The sequence below is a fragment of the Gouania willdenowi genome, chromosome 11, assembly GCF_900634775.1.
Source record: "Gouania willdenowi chromosome 11, fGouWil2.1, whole genome shotgun sequence".
NCBI lineage: Eukaryota > Metazoa > Chordata > Actinopteri > Blenniiformes > Gobiesocidae > Gouania > Gouania willdenowi.
The window spans coordinates 4,351,020-4,374,074 of NC_041054.1; the positions used below are offsets into that span (position 1 = coordinate 4,351,020).

The window sequence follows — 23,055 nt, forward strand, 5'->3', positions numbered from 1 at the left end:
CTATTGAGAAAAAAAACAATTGTAAATTTTATTTTAAAAATAAAAAAAAGTTTTTCTGCTTTATTTTAAAGCTTGTATTTAAATAATTATACATTTCATCTCCTGAGAACCAGCCTATTTTTCCTTTCACTGTAGTAAACTTTAGTTTTTAGTCTGTATTGTTTCTCTCGTTTGAGCTACTGTAGTAATAACATTTATATGTTGACATTTTTGATGGAATTTAATTTCAGTAAAATAGTCAGATATTATAAAGTGTTTTACACATTTATTACATTTTGGTGTCAAAGTGAAGTTAAACTTTTTCCAGAAAACTAAAAGGCCTTTTATTCATGTATATAAGCATGAGAACAGTTAAAAATGGTTGACTAATTGATAACTAGTTTGCTCGTTCTTTGTTTACAAAAAAAAGTTTTTATGTGCGCTAATAAAGACTCAATGTATTCTTTAAAAATTAGTTCATTTAACAAATACATTTCACCATCGCAGGCTACAGACATCATTTCTAAAGAATTGAAGCAGACATGTCATTAAATTTAAATAAAAAATATAAAATCTCTCTCCAAAGACCATTAAATCTCTGGTCTTTGGAGAGAGCAGACGTGTTTTCATTCGCTCCGATAACACGACCTTGGCTACAGCTGGCTACAGCTGAACAGCCTGAAAAATTGGGCCCAAGACTGAAGGAAAATGGTGAAAAAACCGCAGGGAGGCCCTTCAGAACCCAATTCGGGTGTGGAAGAGGTCAAGGAGATGATACGCGAGGGTCTACGAAACCTATCTGCCGAGATAAAGTCGTTGGAAAAGACGCTGGAAAACATACTGGAAAACCTACAAAGCGAAGCAAAGGTACTGAAAGAAAAGAATGAAAGAAATGCTGAAGAGATAAAATTGTTGAATGCCAGGGTTGAACAGCTGGAACAAAAGGAAAGAGAGAAAGATGTCATCATTACAGGCCTAAAGATAAAACCCAGGAGTTACGCGAGTGACGAAGAAACAAAATCGATTGTACAACAGGTCATTGACTACCTGGAGTCGAAGGACATTGTCCTGAACCCTGACAACATCAACTCCTGCCATCTCCTGCCAAAGAAAAATGATAACAGAGCTGTAAAAATAACTTTCACGAATATGAAATTCAAAGGAGAACTACTGAAGCAAGGAAGAAAACTGAAGGAAACGAAGGTTTTTATTAATGAAAACCTGACAAAAAAAATGCAAGCATCGCATGGAAGGCACGCCAAATAAAAAAAGGAGGAAAGATTTTAAAGACGTGGACAAGGAACTGCAGAATTTACATCACACCACTGGGAGAAGAGAACGGAAAACCAATCCTCATCAAAACAATGGAAGACTTGGGCAAATAAGAAGGATCCACCTAAACAACAACATTACTGATGGTAATCATGGATATGGACCCAGATTTATATAAACACTGGAAACAAAACTCAGACTGTGATTATTTTACGGAGACTGAATTAAATGTGGAAACCAAGAGTAAAAAAGATCTGTCATTTATTCATTTCAATTGCTAGGTGGTGGGGTGATTAAGGATTACATTACATTTAAATTCAAAGTGTTTATTGTCATATGTGCAGTTAGAAACACGTTTTCCTGTACAATGAAATTACCACCTTGCTTATGAACTAAGATATAATAATGTGTTTATACAAGTTAAATCTAACAGTGGAAAATACAACACTGCCAATAGAACTAACAACAGCTGGATTAACCTTGATGTAGAGACAAAACAAGCTGCAAACTTGTGTGTCCAAAAGAGACATTCCCGAGTGGTGACACTATGGATGAAAAGGGAAAAAAAACTTCCAAACACCTTCGAAAGAGGAACTATTCTTGCACTGGAGGAATGCTAATACTTGGCAGTTAATCACAAAAAGTTCAATTATCTTTATTATTACATGCATTGGTGTCTTTACATTGCCAGGAATAAAATGTAAATAGTTTTAAACAAACAAAAATGGTTATCCAAGCAAAATATAAGTTTGTTACTGATTATTAAATTAAAAATATTCATAAATGACCCAAATGCATAAGCCAAAAGGAAATATTTTGGATTTATTCGTAGGCTAGCAGTACTTTCACTAATATTCAGCCTTGATTTTGCAGGTCCTGCATATGATTCCTTGCAAAAAAACAAAAAAAAAAAAAAGACAACCAACCTCTAAGTACATTTAATAGTTTTTGGTTGATTGTGAATTCCCTATATATTAGACCTGGGGTTCTCAACTGGTCTCACCCTGGGACCCACATTTTGCCAAGGTCATTACATTTTTTTTTTTTTTTAATTCAACCAACCAAATGTACTTTTTAAAAAATAGCTGTTGAAAACACATAATTTTTTTAAAAACACAAATCGATATATTTTCCTGTGCAACATACATTACACAGCATGCCTGTCAAAAGAAGTTTATTTCAAAATAAAAGACAAGTCCAATATGAGAGATATTAAGTATTTATTTTTTCACCAGCTGTCCGTGACCCACCCAGTATTTTGAATCCAGACCCACCAGTTGAGAATCACTGTATTAGACAAACCATATCATTAGATACAGATGTTGCAGTGTGTTAACAGTAAAGCTGGGAACATGCACACATTTTACCTCATATAAAGTGGAAATTGTGCCACTATGGTAAAACAGGGAGATAAACCCTGTCTGTGTTTGTATTAGGGTCACCTTCCCTCAGCGTCTTCCCCTCTGCTCTCCCATTTCCTGTGTCTGCCGGTTGTCATGGCCACCGTTTCCACGGAGACGAGAAGCAACAGAAGAAAGGGAAACCTGAACCACAGATCTTGGTGCCGTGATATTTTATTCATCGGCACGTTCGTGCATCAACATTCAGGAGAAAAGAAACTGTAGGTAGACAAAAGTGCTGCAGAAGTCACAGTCAGGTCAGAAATATGACGACGATTTAGATGAAATGAGTCAAAAATAAACAAAGGCACAAGATGTTTTAGTTTAAACATTTTTTTTTAAATTATGAAATTGAACATTAGAGCAGAAACATGTTACGAAAGGATCAAATAACCTTTAGTGGTCACTTTTACTACAGGGTTGTTAAAAAAAAAAGCTCACATTGGTTAAAGGAAGCAGGGTGGCGTGGAATGGAGCGGCACAGAGCGTGTAATCCCCATTGTACAGGCCCAACCCGCGTTGTCTTTGTGTGAACTGATCCAGCTACAAACACCACCCAGACCCACGTCCATCCATCTCTCCCTCCTTTTGTTGTTGCCCCCCCCTTCCCTCCCTCTGCATGCCGTGGGCTCCAGTGTTGCCTCCTGTAGCAGTGGCATTGGAGGGGCACATGTCCAACTGTCCAGCCCTGATTTGCGTTATTTTCCTTGCTCTCGTTAGACGCAGGAAAACCTATTTGGGCTGCCAAAGACAGCAGTATGGGGGAGGGGGGTTGTGGGTGAAGCCGAGTCTGAAGTGGCCTCATCAAGGCTTTCGAAGCCCCAGCGCCATTTGTTGTCACTGAGGAGACACTTCAAGCAGCGACAGCATCTGATCACGAGCTCTGGAACAACTCGGCTTTTCTAACCTTTTTTTTTTGTTGCTGCGGATTGAAAAAAAAAAAAACATCTTACAGGAATAACTCATCTTTGTTAAAGCTTTAACACTGGACTAAAAGGTAAAAACCTGCATGGTTTGGCTTTCCATGCAAACCAGGGTCACCATTTCCCCCCCCCCAGGCTGTGACAGGATACACTCATCAGTGGCTTCAGTCTGAGTATCAAGTTATATCCCAGTGATCCACCTCAGTAAGGCTACACCAAACCAGTGGAGGAGACACTGAAATCAACATCAGCACAACCAGAGGACAGTTTGGTTTGGACGTAAAAAGAGGAAAAAGCAACGTTTCTCTTCATCCCTGAAGGTGGTTGGCTTTCAAGACTTTCAGAGGAACAGCTCCTTAAAGCTCTCCACAGTTCTGCCACAGGTGGCTGCACAGCATCAGCTACTCAATAATACATCTGCACAGAACAAAGGAGGAGAAAGTGCAGAGAAAGCAGGTGAAAGAAAAGTTATGGAGGAATAAAATCCACAAACCTGAGATGGATGAAGACAAAGATGTGAGCAGATGTTTGAAGGGAAAAGAAAAAGACAAGAACATTGTTGTTGTTGATGATGTGACGACCAGGGGAAGAGTGTAGGAAGGACCAATTCAAGATAAAGAACAGACTTTAACAAACGACAAAAAAACACAAAGGCAAGCTGTGGCGTCGTCATGGTGAACACAGGCATGCAGCTGATCAGCTTCACCTGTGCGGTGACGGGTTGGATCATGGCCATCGCCGTCACCGCTCTGCCCCAGTGGAAGGTCACGGCCTTCATCGGCTCCAACATCCTCACCTCTGAGATCAAGTGGGAGGGAATCTGGATGAACTGCATCTACCAGACCACGGGCCACATGCAGTGCAAGACGTACGACTCCATGCTGGCCCTGCCCCCGGACATCCAGGCGGCCCGGGCCCTCATGTGCCTGGCCATCTTCATGGGCTGGCTCTCCTGCACCGTGTCCTGCTGCGGCATGAAGTGCACCACCTGCGCCGGGGACGACCGCCGCGCCAAGGCGGGCATCGCCCTCTCCGGCGGGATCCTCTTCATCCTGACGGGCCTGTGCGTGCTGGTCCCTGTGTCGTGGACGGCCAACACGGTGGTGCGGGATTTCTACAACCCCAACGTGCCCGTGATGCACAAACGCGAGCTGGGCCAGGCCATCTATCTGGGCTGGGCGGCGGCGGTCATTCTTATGATCAGCGGCGCCGTGTTGAGCAGCACCTGCCCGCTCATGGAGAAGGGGGGCCGCTACCGGAGGGGCTACATCGGCCGGAGCTTTGCTAACTCCCCTGTTTTAGCACCTGATCCACCAAAACCCATCATGACCAATAACAGCCTGCCAATGAAGGAGTACGTTTAACGCTGGGGTGTTAAATACGGACCAGGTTTTAGGCGGGAAAAGGAACAATTCATGTGTTCAAGTTTGCACTTCAGTTATAAATTACACATAAAGTATGAAAGGAATCAGGGTTGGGGTTTATTTATCATTATAATTGCGCAATCGATAATTAATTACAATTATGGCTTACTTGTAATTGTAATTGAAAACATCTGTTTCTGTTGTAATCATAATGGAGTTCAGATAATTGACTGTATTTGTAATTTGAATGAACATTCTATTAAACATTTTGTCAGTTGTAATTAGGGCTGCACAATTAGTCGAATTTTAATCCTGATCACAATTTTGGTGACTTGATCGTCTGTGATATTTACATTTAAAATACGAGCTGTGCATTCTGTAATAGTGTATTTCTTCAGTTAACTAGTTCACTTAGTTACAATTTAAATTCTGGCGTTATTTTTTAAAATTATCAGTCCATTTTAAAGCTTAATTTTTCACTGTAAACAGTTTGTTTAAAAGAAAATATTTTTCCCCTGATATGATCAATAATTGTGATGCTAACTGTGATTACAATATTGACAAAAAATAATCGTGATTATAATTTTGGTCATAATTGTGCAGCCCTAATTGTAATTTGATTAAACGCAAAACTGTGGCTTACACATATTATTAATCATTAAAATATGTTTCATATCAAGTTTTTCCTCGACCTGTCAGTTCTCTTCAGGATCTTTTTTTTTTTTTTTTAATGAATTTAAATCTATTTAAGATTTTGTGGAATAATTTCAGAAAAAATTGTAAGATTTTGGAAAAATGTGGAGTTCTTTCAACAACAATTTACAACCGGTCAGTTACATAATTATTATTCATGTTTTTTGTCATTTTCACTTTTTCCTGCGGGCCGAATTGAAAGTTCTGAAGGGCCGGATTTGGCCCCTGGGCCTTGAGTTTGACACGTGGTCGAACACATGATCAACATCTGAAACTCCAGGTCATGTTTGTCTCACAAAGGTTTGAAGTTTGGTCTTTAACTGCGTTTTAAATCAACGTGCACGCCTGAGGACTGCAGTGAAGCCGGTCACATGATGGCACTAACGCTTATGTTACAGTGATTGTAGTGATGAATTATCTGTTTATAACATATTCACCCAAAAATACTGAAATAAAGTCTGCAAAAGTGTGCTTCACGAACAAAGTACCTCACTTTCTGTGTGTGTGTGTGTGTTAGAATCTGACATGAATCCCAGTCACTTTGAGAAACGAAACTCATCCAAATCCAGAGAAGTTGAGCTTTGATGGATTCAGATTCAGTCTTTTCTCCAGCGTGTTTCAGGCTTTAACTTTCCTCACCTCGACTCCATGAAGAACGACACTTTGCACAGCGTATCTGTAAGAGGACAGGGGAGTGATTAGCTCATCAATAAATCATCAGACGCCTTCAGAACATGAGAGTCAGACGTGTTTGACGTCTATCCAGTGAGGATTAGCATGAGTTATTTTATTAAACGTGCTTTCAGGGGTAAAACATTCCAGGATTGTTGTTTTAATCTAATCCTGGACTTGTGAGTTATTAAATTATGAGCTGCTACGGACAACAAAAGAAGCTTTTGGTATTTGTTGGAAATAGTTTGGGGCTGAACTTTTGATTTAAAAAAAATAAAAGCCAGAAAAGAAACTACAAAACATGCTTGCAGTTTGTAATAGGGGTGTCCCGATCCGATATCAGCCAGAAAACGAATATCGGATTTTATCGGACTGCATCTAAAATCTCCGATATAAGCGCTCCGATAAGTTTTTGTTGTTTTTGTCCCCACCCTCAGTTGTTCCCACCATATACTGACAGTAAAAAATAACTGAAGTGAACTTGAATTGTTGACTATTGTTCTCTATTTGAGTGACATCACATGATCAAGCCTTTTCTAACATTCCACACGACAAAATAAGTAATAAAAGTATGTATGATTCGTGCTGATATAGTATCGAATCAATATTGGTATCGTCCAACATGCAAGGCAGCAATATCGGTATCGTATCGAAAGTGAAAAAGTTGTATCGGGACGTCCCTAGTTTGTAAGCGGGCCACGACCCAGTTTTGGCAATATATCACAATATTTCACCGCACGATTATCGTATAATCCAAAAATGTCCAAATCAATTTTTTTAAATCAGGTTTTTTGACAAAAAAAAAAAAAACATTTAAATGTGCTAACATATGCATAGTGAACCACATTATGCATTGTTACACTATCTCGCTCCTCAATGCATTTTAGCTGGAATTTGATTTGATTGCAAACAGAACACTTAATATACCACTTGTACTTGAATTACAGTTCGTTACCATTTACTTGTTAAAAGACATGAAATAAAATGCATTTCATGCCATTTTGTACTTGTAAAACTAAAATTTGTAATTATCGATACCGCGATGTATATCGTATAGTTTAGTATCGGGATATATCGAATTGTGACATGCAAAACGTGAATCTTATCATAAGATTAACACCAATGCACACCCCTAGTTGGGAACCCCTGAACACTCAACAAACCTGAAGGATAAACACACAAAAAGTAGTTTCACTCTGACTTTGCTTTTATTGAGCAAGAAAAGGTTTACAGACAAAATTTCTGTAAATTAAAAAAAAAAAAAAGAACAAAACGTGCTGAAATAGCTAACATTAGCTTAGCATCGACTTTGTTCCAAGACTGAAGCAAGAACACAATCAAAAGTTTCACTAACCATCTAAAAGTTTGTATTTATTTAATATATGTAACTCATATCTAGCCCAACGCTGCCACTTTATTAGGCACACCTGTGATTGATTAGCCAATCACATGGCTGCAATTCCACTTTTAAGGAACTATTTACCTTTTTTTCATGAAGAAAGAATAAAAATAACAAACCAAGGCTCATTGTATTGAAAATAAATGGTGCGTCCTGTTTATGTTAACCATATATATTATTTACAGTACCTGTTATTTGCTCATTTGCACTTGGAGACTCCAGAGACTTCCATGTTTTGGGAGCAGCCTCCAGCAGCGACAGGTCATCTGCTTTGAGCATGTGAAGCAGAGTTTTCCTCTTCAGGAATCTGAGCACATGTGCTGAGGAAAAGTGGCTCATATCACTGAAGCTAGTTAGAATCTCATGAGTTTATCTGATGTGAAAATCTGGATGTGAAAGGATACTGTTGCCGATAGTGACGCTCAGCATCCTGCAGCCACTCCAGCATGTCGGCGACCGACGGGGTGACTGCTGATCGTTGGGTTACAGTATGGAGATCCAGGTCCTCAGCGTTCTGCTGGTACAGACGGAGGACTGCACTGACCTGGTTAGTGACGGTGTCTCTGATGGACTGGAGGGACGACCTGAGGGAAGCAGACAGGTAGCGTTCAGATAGATTTTTGCTCTCAAAGCATTAAAAACAACTTATTGTAGTTGTCAGATGGAACTGAAGCAGAGATTTACAGGTTACTGTTGAGAAAATTAGTCTTTGTATTGAGGAATTCATATTTTTATTCTGAATTAGGGTAGGAAAGGGTCAGAAATCTTCCGATAAACTTACTGTAAGAGATCAGGAATTTTGGGAATATTAATAAAGGTTTTGTTTTTCTGAAGACTGCCGAAGTAAATTAAAAAATTCATATTTTTCACGGGGAATTATTTGTTGGAAATGACTGAAAATTGGGAGTAACTTTAAATTACTGATGCCAATGTTTTAGATCACGTGTTAAACTCAAGGCCCGGGGGCTAAATCCGACCCTTTAGATCATCCAAAGAAACATGAATCACTGCATAAACTACTAAATATTTACGTTGTAGCTATCTTTGTCCCGATAAATACACACCTTTATTAAAATGACACAATGTTTGCAGCAACGTTTGTGCCTTTATCACACCAATGCAGTCTTATTTTATTGAAAATTGTGGAAATAACTCTCATTTTTTTGGAATTCCAGCATTTTCCCCACAAAACTTTTCTAAATTACATTAAAAATTGGTCACAAAATAAAGGATTTTTGAAGTGTTGTTGATCTTGCAGGGGCTGATATCCATCACTTATTGATCGGATATTGTCGCTGACCTTTCAAGTGAAAACTTAGGCAAATTTGTGTTAAAAGTGCACTTTATTTCTCACTATTTATTTCTAGGTGTAACACTGCCCTCTCTTTTTGTTTCTCTCCCTTTAGTAAAGTGTTTCTCACCCTTCCTTAGACAGGGCTGGTGATAGTCACAATTACGCAATAAAATACATTCATTTATTTAATTGTAATAATAAAAATGTGTTGACCTTCGACAGCATGTGCAGACAATTTTTTTTAAATGAGTTTGACACCCCTATTTTAGATGATGCTAAAATATATTTCTATCATTTATGAATATTCTCAAAGTTCCCCTGTATTTTTAATTTATTTTATACCAGTATTTTCTGCCTTTGCAACCCTACCCTGAATGAATGTTATCTTATTACATTTACACAAAAATCTACTTGATTTTTTCCTACAAACCCTGTTTGCAGGTGTAATCAAACAGTAATCACTCACATTTTCTCATGTATTCGGTTCAGAACGGTATCGATGGCTTGTAGGAGTTTGAATCGTAGTCGATCCTCCAGATCGGGGAAGTCTCTGAGCGGTGTGTTGGAAAGCTGTACATTATTCAGTGCTATGGCCTGTTCTGCCAGGTTTCCTAAGGACACCATGAGAGGGCTGCAGTCCGCTAACACACCGAGCCACAGCTTCTGACTGCTGTCCACACTAGCAAAGCTTCTCTGCAGGGCCTGGTGCAGGGAACTAAGGGCGAGTTTAGACATCGTGGACGCGGATTCAGAGGCAAATTACGCTCAAGATTACGATTCTGATCTTATTGTTGTAAAATAAAAACCAACTCTGCTTTCCTGCACTGGTAAATGAAGGTAAAACGCATATTTTCGCTGGTTTTGCTTCACATTATCCCACGTTTCTCTGTGAGCCTCGGTTTCCTGATGTAAACAATGACGTGTAACGCTCTGATTGGTCGACACGCTACGTCCTTCTTCTTCTCTGGCGTTTATTAGTGATTGGCAAAGTGACAAAAAAGCTATACCACCACCAGGTGGGCTTAGAGTAGCAATTTTAGCAATTGTTTTTCTTCTTTTGCTTTTTTATTTACCGGTGAAACAAAGTGATAAAACTAAAGACATAAAAATACAATTTGGCAGCCAGAACAGTACAATTATTATATTTCAGGATAATACTGTAGTGTGGATGAGCAGTGAAATAAGGATTGCTGAAGTATTGTCAGAAGTCGCTTTTAATTGCTGGTTATAGAGCAGGACAATCGTACACAGTGTTGTTACACACACCATCCACACTGTCAGACATGAACTAACTCCTCCTCCCGCCAACACTGATCTAACTCTCGTTCTACTCCCGCCCGCTACGAACTAACGCGAGAGTGAGGATACAGCCCAGAACAAGAGGAACGTTACAATCACATTCATAAATCAGGGCGGCAACACACACGGTAACACCTAACATGGCAACCCAGACATGGCAACACATAACAAACATTAACACTGGATTCACCGGCATCACAATACATTGATGGAGAATAAATGAATAAACTGGTTTTATTACCTCAAAAAACTATCTAAAGTAAAAAAAAAAATAATAATAATATCAACATATGGTAGTTAAACTTCTAAATAAAATGCTTTTCGATTTTTTGAAGGGAAAACACCAGAATTCCAAGACACAAACAAATATACAGCACAGTATACAGAAAATTATCTCAAGATTGACGTTTTTCATTCATTTACATTTCATTAAATTTTACACATTATCATGGGATAACATTAAACGACTCAAAATCAGATGTAGTTGAAACAGCTTTCTTCCTGTTGATGTTGCCAAAATTACCACAAAGTAAATAAGAAACTGATCAAATGGATTCAATGTATCATTATTTGATTCATAAATAAATGTATTTATTATCTATTAATACATGTAATGTTTTTATTTATTACGTCGCGCTTCAATATTATGCTCGACATTTCCTCACACTAAGTGACAGTAATGTTCTCTTGCTGTGGTTGCCGACCGCTAATAAATACCACAGAAGAAGAAAAAGAACCAGAAGCTGATTGGTTGAATTGAAAAGTTTAGCTCCGCCCAGCGCGAAGATTTGAAAAACTGCTAGTCGTCGTCGAGCGGACAAGAAAAACATCAGGTATTTACTTTCTTTTTGACTATTTTGGCTATTTAAACAACATTTAGCTATATCATACTGTTTACCAGATAGTTTATTGTTAGATATGAGTTGAGTTTGCATAGAGTCCGTTTATGGGGAACGTGTTTAGTTCCACGACGTTAGCAGCGGCTACATTTTGGTGTCGTGGTTCAACCAGTGTCCAGCTTAACCGGTGAAAACCCGACTTTGTTGGACAGAGACCCGCAAATATAAAACCACTTTTTAAATTTATTTTGATTAATTTCTATAATGGCTTGTTAATGCCTCCATTCAACCCTGTTACGTGCACGTCTCCATTACGTTTACACAGACATACAATAGGAAGTTTGTCATCAGGTCGAAAGGAAACCATTTATGGCAGAACACCCCAAATGTCGCTTTTAATCAGCAGTACGCCATTAATCACTAATTCCTTATGTCTTAATAATGTCTTGCTTCTTTCTATTGTTTTGCATTTCCAGACATGGCGCCCAAAAAAAGAACAACCAAACGGAAAAACAACCCGAAGATGGCGAAGCTGGAGGCGTTTCTGGAGGATTTCGACAGCGAGGGTGATTATTATTCATATTGTCACTTAACTTTAATTCGTAACATGAATAATTGAGAAAGATAAGAGTGTGCAGTTCATTTCACAAGTACAGCTATTGTTTGAATGAGCGAGTTTGTGAGTAATATAGTCACCATCTTTTTGTAGCAATCTCACACATACTGATAAATAATTCCTTAAAGGAGGTTGTCATCTTTTACAGAAGTGTATTACATTCACTCGAAGAAGATTTTTTTCTGAGTTATTTCATTTTTTGGTTTAGTTTTTGGGCTATTTTTTTCCCCCCTCGGACAGTTTTTGTTTTGTTTTTAGAGTAATTTTTTCTGTTTTTCTTACAATTTTTTCCCATTTATTGTGCTAGTATTTAAGTAAGTAATTTTCTCTGTTTTATGAACAAATTTTCCCCTGTGTTTCGAAGTAATTTTTTTGTTTGTTTTCCAGATGATTTTTTTTCTGTTGTTTGTGGTATTTTTTGCCCTGAATTATTTATTTATTTACATGCTACATACAAGTTTGGGTCTGCAGATTCCGGTGTTTCCGTGTTTGCTCTCAATAAAGAAACAAATGCATCTGTTGTTTCAAATGCCCTCTAAGCTCAGAAAAAAATAGTTTGAAAAATGAGCACAAATGAAAAAAAAAAAAAAAACAATAAACAGAAAAACATTTCTCAAAAGAACTTAAAAAAAACAAAAACAAACTAGTAGTCCAAAAACATGAAAAAATAGACTGAAAAACTGAGAAAAATGAGTCTGAAAAACAAAACAAAAAAACCCCCAAAAATAAATTATTCAGAGAAAACAGTTTTTCGTTTTTTTAGGGGACACAGTCTGCTTCTGTAATCTTTTGCGTTTTTGTTGCACAAAATATTTTCCCAACACAGCTTAAGCAAAACTTGATCTGTATATTTTCATACAAATGCAGACTGTGATGGTGAATTACATCCTGGAACCTTTTATTTTAACAGTACAAACCAGAGTTGGACAACTGAAAGGAAAGATCAACCAGCTAATCAAAGACTGTGACAACAGCTACAACATGGGACTCATTAAGCTGCCAAAGGCTGTCAGACTAATGAACTGGCTGGAGCACTGCAGTAAGTAACACGTATGAATAGGGTCCCTTAACTGGGACTGATACTGGTTACTTTATACACACATACAGATAACAGGGGTTTAAAAAAAAAATGTTTTCCTTGCAGAGTTTGTAAAGCCAACAACACCAGAAGTAGACAGCAAAAAGGTAACGAGAGATAAACGTGACTTTTGAACGTGTGTGTGTGTGTGTGTGTGCAGTGTTAAACATCAAGTGTGTGTTCACAGAAAGAAGAACAGGCAGCTATTGTTGAAAGTGTCGTTGCTGAGGATCACGCCATCCTGCTGAAATCAGTTAAAAAAAGTAAGTAAAAAAACCTCAGAAATACCAAAAAAGAAGTGTTTTTAGATGAATGAGAGCTATTATTAAAGCATAAGTGGGGCAGAACTGGGCTCGTAACTGGAGGGTTGAAGGTTAAAATCCACTGTGGGCCATCACTGTGGGACCTTCAGCGAGTCCCCTACACTTAATTTCTTTGAGGACTCTCTTGAGAAAGAGATTATTAATCTCAATGAGACTTTCCTGGTTAATTAAAGGTTAAAATAAAATAATTTTATTACATTTATTCATCCCACAGCAACAAAGACAAGAGGCAGAGCCAAGTCCGTTTTACAAGACGAGAACACCCCTAGCACAACAAGAAAGGTAATGGAGAATAGAGTGTTTGCGTTTCAACAATACCTCGTTCTCCACTCATTTCCATGTCATAAGCTGTTTCTATAATTCATTTTTAGGCCAGAACAACCAAGAAACCCCCAACCACGTCAAAAAGAGCCAAAGCCCTGGCACTGAGCAAAGAGAGCACCACCATCAGAAGGTCCACCTCTGCTTCACTCCTACTCGTTATTTCTCCTCTGCATCATCTGAGAACAGACGCTAATGTTTCAGTGTGTGTATTTTAGGTCGAGCAGGAAGCCTCTGGTCACTCCCGCCCGTAGCGTGCTGGATTCTTCTCTGATGATAGGCTCCACGCCACTCGTGACGCCACGCTTTGACCCACGGTGAGGCAGCACGACATCTTCACACTATTTGATGTAGTTCATAGTTACAGTGAGTATCATGTTGCTCACCATCAACGTCTTTCATCCTCAGACTTCCAAAGACTCCCGCTGTACGCGTTCCCCGCCACAAGGAGAGAGTCTTCAGCATTTCAGTCAACGGTTCTCCCATATCAGGAGGAAATGATGACATCGTCATTAACGTTCCCGTCGGCAACGGAGAGGTGAGGGCACAGTTAGAGCTCCACGCTACATTTAAGGTCCTTTTCTTACACATAGTCACTGGAAATTATACAAATTTACTGCTTTAACCAAATCAAGGTTAGCCAAAAATGTGTTTTCCAAACTTTTTGTTTTGTCAGTTTTTATTAAAAGTTCTCTAATTTTTACACATGAAGTAAGAAGGTGCGATTATGTTATCGTTTACATTGTCAAAGACATTCCCACCAGTAAGAATATGTCATCCGACAATATAAACGGTAAATCACCATTGATGACATACGTAAGTGTGCGACACACTCAAATGACGTCGGTAAGTGCACGCATTGTCGGAATTTAGAGAGGGCCACTGGCCATTTGGCCCTCAATATAGCAAAGTATGCCCCTAAAAACCTTGTTCCACTGGTCAAATTTGCCCCCATTTTAGATCGCTGTTCATAGGAGCTCTGCGGTGTGCGCTGCCACTGAAATATAAGACTGGGATAAGAGTGTGTGGAGTGAAAGAGCAATCAAAAGCGCTTTGAGTGTCTATGATAAAGCACTATATAAAATCCAATGCATTATTATTATTATTATTATTAAGAGCTAATGCTAACGACTTCACAAAAGGAAGAGACCAAGTAAAAAGAACACGGCTTACTGTCATCAAAGGGCCACCTCTGTCCTTATGGTAAGATTTAAAACTTGTATGGACGGCTAAAAGCTAACATGTCATGCCGTGTGAAATAAAAGGAACCTAAGTATTTACAGAGTTAAAGTCAAATAATAAAAACATGGTTATTTTTCCAACTGCAATTTAAATTTTTGTTTTTTTTTTTTATCCCCTTTCTAAATTGTCTTATTGTTATCACCAGCCCATCATCAATTATCATAGACCTGGGCAATATATCAAGTGTCAAGATATATTGAGATTTGTTTTGGTCATATTGAAAATTACAATATTGCCTATATCAATATACAGTATATATTTTTAAAATATATAAAGTACACAAGTATATTTCATGGTGGCAGCAGTTTTGATGATGTAAATGAATGTAAATGAGTGTTTGGTTGATGCAGAGCATTCAGCTGCTGGCCAGTCAGATGGACTCTGTGGATATGTCCATGCTGGATGAGACGGCTCTGAGGAGCATCCGCCTTCTGCAGGTACACTACTCACCTCCTCTTCTTCTTCCTCCTCCTCTGTGCGCTGATGCCTTTAGTACGCCTGTGTTTTCTCACCTTGTTTTTTTTTTTTAAATGTCTTTCTCTCTTTTCAGAATCGTCTCACAACACTGTGCGGGACGTCAGAGTGACCGCCAGCTGACAACTTGTAAAATATTCTAGAAAAAATAGCTTTTATTTTAAGATTTTGTTTGTATGTTCATTGTTTTTTTCTTTTTTCTTTTACTTAAAAATATACACGTGACTCATTCACTGTGTTGCATGTTTAAATGTGGGTTACAGTGTTTTATTTTGCTGTTTATTTACTGTTGTTAGTTCTTGTTCATCATTTAAAATCCAGACTTTTTAAAGTGTTTTTAGGCAGCATCATGTGAGCTGAAGCAGTGTTTTTATTCCAGCTCAAGCTGTTGCTGCTGACCTGAAACTCATAACACGTGACATGCTGATAACTGATGACTGATAAATAGACTTAAACAATCGGCCAATCAAATCGCTTGATTTCCTTGTATCTGTTGAACAGTTTGCAGTAACTTAAAGAAAAAAAACACAAAGGTTTTTTTCTTCCTGCTCTGAAGTTTTTTTTTTTTTTTTTGGTTTACACACAGAAATGAGGTTATTTTATATGTTACCCAAACAGTTGTTTCTGTATAGTGGGTGACAACTAAAGCATGCAGTTAACCAAAAATGTCTTCTTTTTAGTTAGAATACTGCTGTCTATCTAACTTTTAGAGAACACGTGTCAAACTCGAGGCTTGGGGGCTAAATCTGGCCTTTAAGTGCATCCAATTAGGCCCGCAGGATAAAGTAAAAATACAAGATCTTAAAATACTGTGTAAATGACCAAATAATTCAGTTGTAGACATGTTTATTTAACCTCCACAATATTTGCAGGGGTTCACAGTTGTCCTCGTGCTTATGTCACACGACTACAGACATTTTTAATGACCATTTGAGGAAAAAAACTAAATTCTTTGAAAATCAAATTTGTCCCTAACAATCCCACAAAGTTCCTCTAAATTACATGAAAAATTGGTCACAAAATCAAGGCGTGTGAAGTGAAGATTACTAGGGCACAATATTGTGTTTTTTCTTTTTAATCCCACCCAAAATTTGTGGTTCCTGAGATTAAAGTGCTTCGTATTCGACCCCTGAGTAAAAATCCCTAATTTAGGCTTTTACTCGATTAAGTTTGTTGCTTTAGAGCAAAAAATAATCTTTGATATGATATTTAAAACAAAAAGTCGTGAAGTTATGATTCACTTCACGAAATAATATAAATAAAAGATCCCTGTGCTAATGTTTTTATCGATGGCATCCACCGAAGTGGTTTATTTTTCCTCTGTTAACACGGAGCACATTTCACAGTCAGTTCTTTTTCATTTGCAGCCTCTTTTTTTTGTTTTTTTTTTTTTTTTTTCTCTCTCGAGGTGTCAAAACTCTGGCTCTGGTCCACCGAGAGCTCCAATTGTTCCAGAAGTTTGATCTTCTGTGTATAGAAAATATGGAAAACTGTGTGGTAAATGTGGTGGAAAGCCTGTCTTTTCATTATAAATCTGTGGTTTATTTTGGATAAATATTGAAAAACTGACGTCATATTGTTTGAAACAACATATTAAAACAGAATGTTGCACTTTTTCCATTACTAAAGTGGAATAAGTATTCTTATTTTGCACATAATGACTATCTGTGGAATACGTCCAGTGTGGCACATTTAAAGTAGCTGGAACCTGTTATTTTTATTGAAAGATGTGTAATTGTGACCTAAAATGAGATTTAAGAGGGTTTTTATGCATTTATCACTATAAGTACATATTGGAAATGTAGTGTTGGACAACATTGGGATATAAAATATTAAACATCCCTACTTTTATGTAGATAATGAATTGCAATCCAATCGTATTTAACTTGTCTTTGGTGCCCAATAAATTACAGGTTATTGTTTTGTAATCAGTATATATATATATATATATATATATATATATATATATATATATATTATTACATTTTTATTGTACATCTAAACAGGTGAAAATAAGTTAACTTCATGTGTTTATGCTTCATTGCAGTCTACACTTTACAATCACCTGTGCACCCCTGTGTTATTTTAAATTTTTATTTATTAGCATGTTGGTTTATTTGAGATTTCTGAAGCTGTAACTGGGTATTATGGCCACTAGATGGCAGCATTCCACCACTCTTTAAATCTGTCTCTCTGAGGTTTTTTGATCTGCTTGAGAAGCCAAATATGTATATTTAATTTTACTGGATTTTATTATTGAAAACTTTCAATTGCACTTCGAAAGCCACTGTGTGAGAAAAATTAAAATGTTACACCTTAGTATACAAATTTTTATACATAAAGCTGACATTATGGTGTCATTATTTTGACATACCTGTCAATAAGTCAATTCAACTTTATTTGTATAGCACAAATTACAACAGTCATCTCAGTGCGCTTATAAAATTCATAATAAATGTGAAATTCATAACCATTAATAAGGTGTCATGAAGGGTTCTTTGTTACCCTAACCCTAGCTAACATCTTTAGATCCATCCACCTAGCCCAAAAAATGCCAACATAGCTCCAAAGGTGTCACAATTTAGCAAGCAAACAACACTTAAGCCTCAAACATACCTGGGCGGAAACCCGCAAATTAAATGCAAAGCTCAGTTTTTACGATTGCGCTGACTTCTCTGCGTAGTTGGCGTCACATAAAACACTGCTCAGTTGTATCGACTCACATTAAATGTAACAGCTTTATTTCACCTCCTGGTGAAACAGCAGGAAATATAAACACGAGCTCAGAGGAGAGACTGGCAGATGAGTTACGACAGTAGCGACACCTTTAAAACACATCCCAGGAAAACAAGGACCACAGAGAAGTGCTAAGAATCATGGGACATGGAGGATTTATTTAATGGAAACTATGTGGTGGTGCGTACAAGTATGTAAGCTCTGAGGTGAGCGGATAGTCCGTTGTGCCCGAGTATTAGGGATGTAACGATTAATCGTAAGGCAGTTAAAAATCGATTCATAGATGTCACGATTGATGTCGATACATTGAAAATTGAATCGCAGTACTTTTTTCAAACAGCAGAGGGCGCTATATATATATATATATATATATATATATATATATATATATATATATATATATCCCTTCTCTTGTCCAGCAGTGTACATTCTGGCCGCAATCTTCTCTTAAACATGTTAATAAATGATTCCTTTCCCCTTCAGCACCGAAAGAATATCTGTAATATTACGTGAATATCTGTGAAAGTCACGTTTTTCTATTAGCTCTGTCTGCTAGCATAGCATCTCTTCTTCACTGCAAGAATTTCTGCATGCCAACCGACCACTGGGTTACCAAATCAGTGAAATTACTGTTTTTTTTTTTTTTCAAGTCCAATTGTTAAGGCACAAAATACATTTTCAGTTGCACTTTTCAAAAGAAAAAGAACTATTATGCAGTTTTGTATTGTTTACTATAGAACCAGAATTTAAATTAACAGGCTTCTTCTTCATTTGTATTATTCCTTTATTTATTTCATTCAAGATTTATTTTTAGTTAAATTGCATTGTTTTGAATAGTTTATCAAGGGATTTTTTTTGACAATGAAAAATAAACGGAAAATAATACAGTATTTTCTAAAGGAATATTTTTCAGTCATCATTTGACTACAGTCCCATTTTGTAAAATAAATCGTGAGAGAATCGTATCGAGAATCAAATCTTATCGGGAGTTGAATGAATCGTTACATCCCTACCGAGTATATATGAGCCTTTAATGACAGCCTTCGTGACACATTATTAATGCTAATGACTGCGTAATGTAATCCTTATGTATAAAACTATAAGTAAAGTGTTAGCAAATGTGAAATAATCTTGTGTAAAAAGAAGTGCACGAATGCTTCACACTTTCAGTCTAATAATCAGGGGTCACCAACCTGTGCTACTTCAATAGGCCAAAGAGCTACCAGTTTAAAAAACACTTATTAAATACTAAATGTTCACATTTTCACTTTAAATTTCAACATGCAACACTTTATTACTCCTAATTCATGCAATTGTTTCATTTTCATTAGGTTTTAGAGGAAATCATGTTCGTATTTTACTTGCCACTAGCAATTTAAAATAATCGTAAAACATGTAATATGTTTGTACAATTTAAAATGATGTAATATCATAGGAATATCATATCTTATCACAACCTATATACAAATCAGTGAAACTTGAAAAACATTTGTTACAATGTTTCAGTGAAAATAAACATTTAAATGTGATTAATTTATTGTTGCTCCGCTAAGGCACTGACTATATCTGTTATCTGTATTTATCTGTGTGGGTTTAAAGCCTGGCAAGTAAATCAGATTTTAATTGGAGCTCATTAATGATGAGAGCTCCAGAACAGGCCTGAGGGCACCTCACATGCACCATGTGGGCTACCATGTTGGTGACCCCGGTTATAAAGGCTGTAAATATCAACCCTTTCTGTGATGGAGTTAAAAATGTGCATCCAAAGCTCCTCCCATCTGCCCTCCTGTGTTTGTGCAGGTACACAGTAGGAGTGTGATGATATCTCGATATGGCGATATATCGAGATATTTATTGTCTTTTAGAGATATAAAATAAAAACTGTATGTTTTCACTTCATCTTTTTTTTTTCTTGTTATGTCAGAGATTATCATAGATTCATTTCTGACCAAGATATCGATAATCGCAGTATTGTCATATCGTGAGATAATGGTTTTTTTTGTGAGCTTTGTATCGCGTATCGTATCGTGAGGTACCCCGAGGTTCCCACCCCTAGTCAACACGCTGCCCTCCTGTGTTTACTCTGTCTGAGCTCACTGTGGCGTCCTGTTCTGAGAGCTGACCTCTGACCTTATGGGGAAATCCTAACGCAGCCAATTAGAAGCTGCTCACGCCTGATGCTCATTAGAGTGGGTGAACCTTTGATTCCCATTGACGAGCATAAGGTGCAGCTTCTCACTGGAGCCTCATGCATCACGTGCTTCCAAACGACAGCATGGTCTCCTCCTCTATCTGCATCCACTCTGTGTGCTTCATCCTGTTGGATTCTTTCTTTCTTACTATGAACTTTATATGTTGTTAAACGCATCGGGATGACATTTGTTGTAATTTGCGCTATATGAATAAAGTTGAATTGACTTGAATGTGCTGACTCTCGTTGTGCAAACAGTGAAGCACGCGCAAAAAAGCAAAGCGCGCATCTATTCTCTCCGAGCGACAGATGTTGTGGTCAGCGGTGCATACAGTGCAGCTCCCTTGTTAGCCCCTCCACACCTGCTCTACATATTTAGAGACATTTTCTCCTCCTGCATGAGAAAGGAATAGATTTGAGAATGCAGTGAATGGCTCAGCTTTCAGTAAGCACGCAGGTAGCGGCACAGTGACAGGTGCGGTATGGATGGGGCGGATCGGGAGGTCACAGAGCAATGTTGATACATAAATCATCTGCAGGGATGTTCAGGATGAGGGACTGGAAGCTGAGCGAGGGGAGTGGGGGAGGGGAGGGAGGTGCTGCAGAGATGCTTCAACACCATCAGCATCCATCCTCCAGGTTGTCAGACTTAAAGTGACAGTTACAGAAAGAATGTGATCAGAGGAAATAATCAACATCATTACGGCAATTACTGTATGTTGGTGCGTGATAAGGTGATGCTTTTTGTTTAAATGTTATAAATTTGACACATTTTATAATGAAGCTTCTGGATTAGACATTTTAGGAAGATTTATTTTAAATAGTGTAGCCTTTGGAGTCGCTTTAAAGTGTTCATTTTACAGAAAATGACAATTTGGACTTGATTTTAGTTTTGTGATGAAAATCTGCTGTAAGTAGCTTAGTTTTATTTTATTTATTTACAACAAACTGTAGATAAAAACAGTGTAGGTCTCAAAGAAATTGAAAGTGTTTCTTCTAAACAAAACAGGAAAATGCTTTTGGTATCCATCACAAACATTGGGTTTGTTGACAAATTGTCTTGTGACTTGAATTCCAGAAGAGAATTGCATTGTGGGATTGGGAATCCCACAATGATGTTTGAAGTTTTGACATTTAAGAAGTGTTTTTACTTCATTCTCTCTGTGATTTCTTGTTTCTTCACAAGAGGAAGAGGACAGTGATTTATTTGACACCTTTTTTCTTCTAGTTTTTTTACAATGTGATATGACGTCACTCCACGAGACACTAAATTTTGTCCGTATTCGAGTGTTTCTGTGGAAAGCTCATATATCAACACCCGCCACTGTTTTGGCACAACTTTCAATCGGTGAAAACACCAGAAATGTCACTTTGGCAGAGCTTTTGAGGGACACACTGGGATTAATAGAGGATGACGGCATCTTTTAGATAAAATACAGCTAGCTTTAAATGCAAAAAAAACAGTCCAGTTTTTTTTTTTTTTTTTTTTTTTTTAATTTTTGCGCATTTTATTTTGAAAAATCTTTACGTCTGCTTTAAGGTTCTTCTCTGCTGAGCTTGATGCATAAACACAGGCAGATACAAACATATAATAATAATAATAGTGGCTTGGATTTATATAACGCTTTTTTCGAGGAGACTCAAAGTGCGTACAGAAACCAGTCACTCACATCAGTCATACTGGTGGGGGTAAGCTACAATGTAGCCACAGCTGCCCTGGGGCAGGCTGGCAGAGGCGTGACTACCACCAACATTCAAGCACAATTATTACCCAACAATGTGGGTAAGGTGCCTTGCCCAAGGACACAACTACAATAACTTGCCTAGAGCTAGATTCGAACCCCCAACCCTTCGATTATTGGACGACAATATATAGCATATTTAAATCTGCAATAATGATTTAATCCTGTTTAAATAAGCCCTGTGTCTGCATCTGACCAGCATTATGTTTTGATACATAACCTGTTTAACTCATTTTAATGTTTACAGACTTTATAATAATTCCTCTATTGATGCAATTATAGGAACATTAATTATTTTCTTAACATTAATTCCTATCTAGAGTACAAATATATACGTTAAGCTTTCAGTGGTTTCCGTTAGTCACGCTTTGTTGTGCAGTAAACTAAGGTATACCACGTGTACATTTTCTGTAAAAGTTACATTTGCCTTTGGTGAGACTGACGCACATGGTTATGTATTAGATTGTGTACGTTTATGGAGACAAACAAAAGGCTTATTTTCTGCAGAAACCTAAAGGAATAATAATTTACATATGAATACATTCTATAATTTTTAATGAAGAAGTTTACTCCATAGGTGGTATTACAGCTACATCATCATTAAATGATAATTTATTCTTACATTTCTTTGGTCATTGGAGACACAGCTCCCATTCAGATCTTAATGATTTCAGTTTTTGCTACACCATTATTCACTGGGATGACATATTAGTAAATTGTTAATAAAATACACACAGCAAGGACACAAAAGAGGCAATCAGCCCTTCTTTGTGTTGCTGTGAGATTGCCAACACCTTTGTAGTTCCCCACCCCGCCTTCCAAACCCGCCTCTGACTCATTTACTCTTCCTGAAATCTGTTTTAGCTAACATGTGTCTGACACACAAATGTGGAACATCCCTCAATAAAGCCGTTCCCTCCCCAAAATGCATCGGCGCTGGGAGTTAATTGTGCTTCTAAACCTGGGGAAGCTGCCAACTCTCCCACCAAGACGAATGAACCTGGCACAGGCGTGTTCTCCCAGTCAAATTAATTCGGTGCGTGTCGAGGCCTCCTGTAAACGCCATCCGTCATTTGCTGAGCTAATCGATTTATTCGCGTGGCCACGCCTCCGTCTGCTGCTGTCGTTCACTCAGAGCAGCGAGGCTCCTCTTTTGCTGAGTTAGTTTGTCAGCTTGAAGATGACAACCATTAGTTTG

The 23,055-nt window shown here is 37.7% G+C and overlaps 3 protein-coding genes across 3 annotated transcripts; 2 read left to right on the forward strand and 1 right to left on the reverse strand.

Annotated features, from left to right (window-relative positions):
* The first annotated feature begins 3,296 nt into the window (after positions 1–3,296).
* Positions 3,297–5,457, forward strand: cldn35 (claudin 35). Its single transcript, XM_028461423.1, has one exon. The coding sequence runs from the start codon at positions 4,246–4,248 to the stop codon at positions 4,936–4,938; it is 693 nt and encodes a 230-aa protein (XP_028317224.1). The 5' UTR covers positions 3,297–4,245; the 3' UTR covers positions 4,939–5,457.
* A 309-nt stretch (positions 5,458–5,766) lies between these two features.
* On the reverse strand, positions 5,767–9,896 carry airim (AFG2 interacting ribosome maturation factor). Its single transcript, XM_028461424.1, has 4 exons — positions 9,463–9,896; positions 8,107–8,286; positions 7,891–8,009; positions 5,767–6,307 (listed from the first exon to the last, which is right to left on the reverse strand). The coding sequence occupies exons 1-4, from the start codon at positions 9,729–9,731 to the stop codon at positions 6,267–6,269; spliced, it is 609 nt and encodes a 202-aa protein (XP_028317225.1). The 5' UTR covers positions 9,732–9,896; the 3' UTR covers positions 5,767–6,266.
* Positions 9,897–11,024: 1,128 nt separating this feature from the next.
* Positions 11,025–15,638, forward strand: cdca8 (cell division cycle associated 8). The gene is made up of 11 exons (XM_028461541.1): positions 11,025–11,128; positions 11,611–11,700; positions 12,661–12,789; positions 12,895–12,935; positions 13,016–13,091; positions 13,366–13,433; positions 13,523–13,605; positions 13,691–13,789; positions 13,881–14,010; positions 15,065–15,151; positions 15,265–15,638. Exons 2-11 carry the CDS (start codon positions 11,613–11,615, stop codon positions 15,298–15,300), a joined length of 837 nt encoding a protein of 278 aa, XP_028317342.1. The 5' UTR covers positions 11,025–11,128; positions 11,611–11,612; the 3' UTR covers positions 15,301–15,638.
* Positions 15,639–23,055: the final 7,417 nt, after the last annotated feature.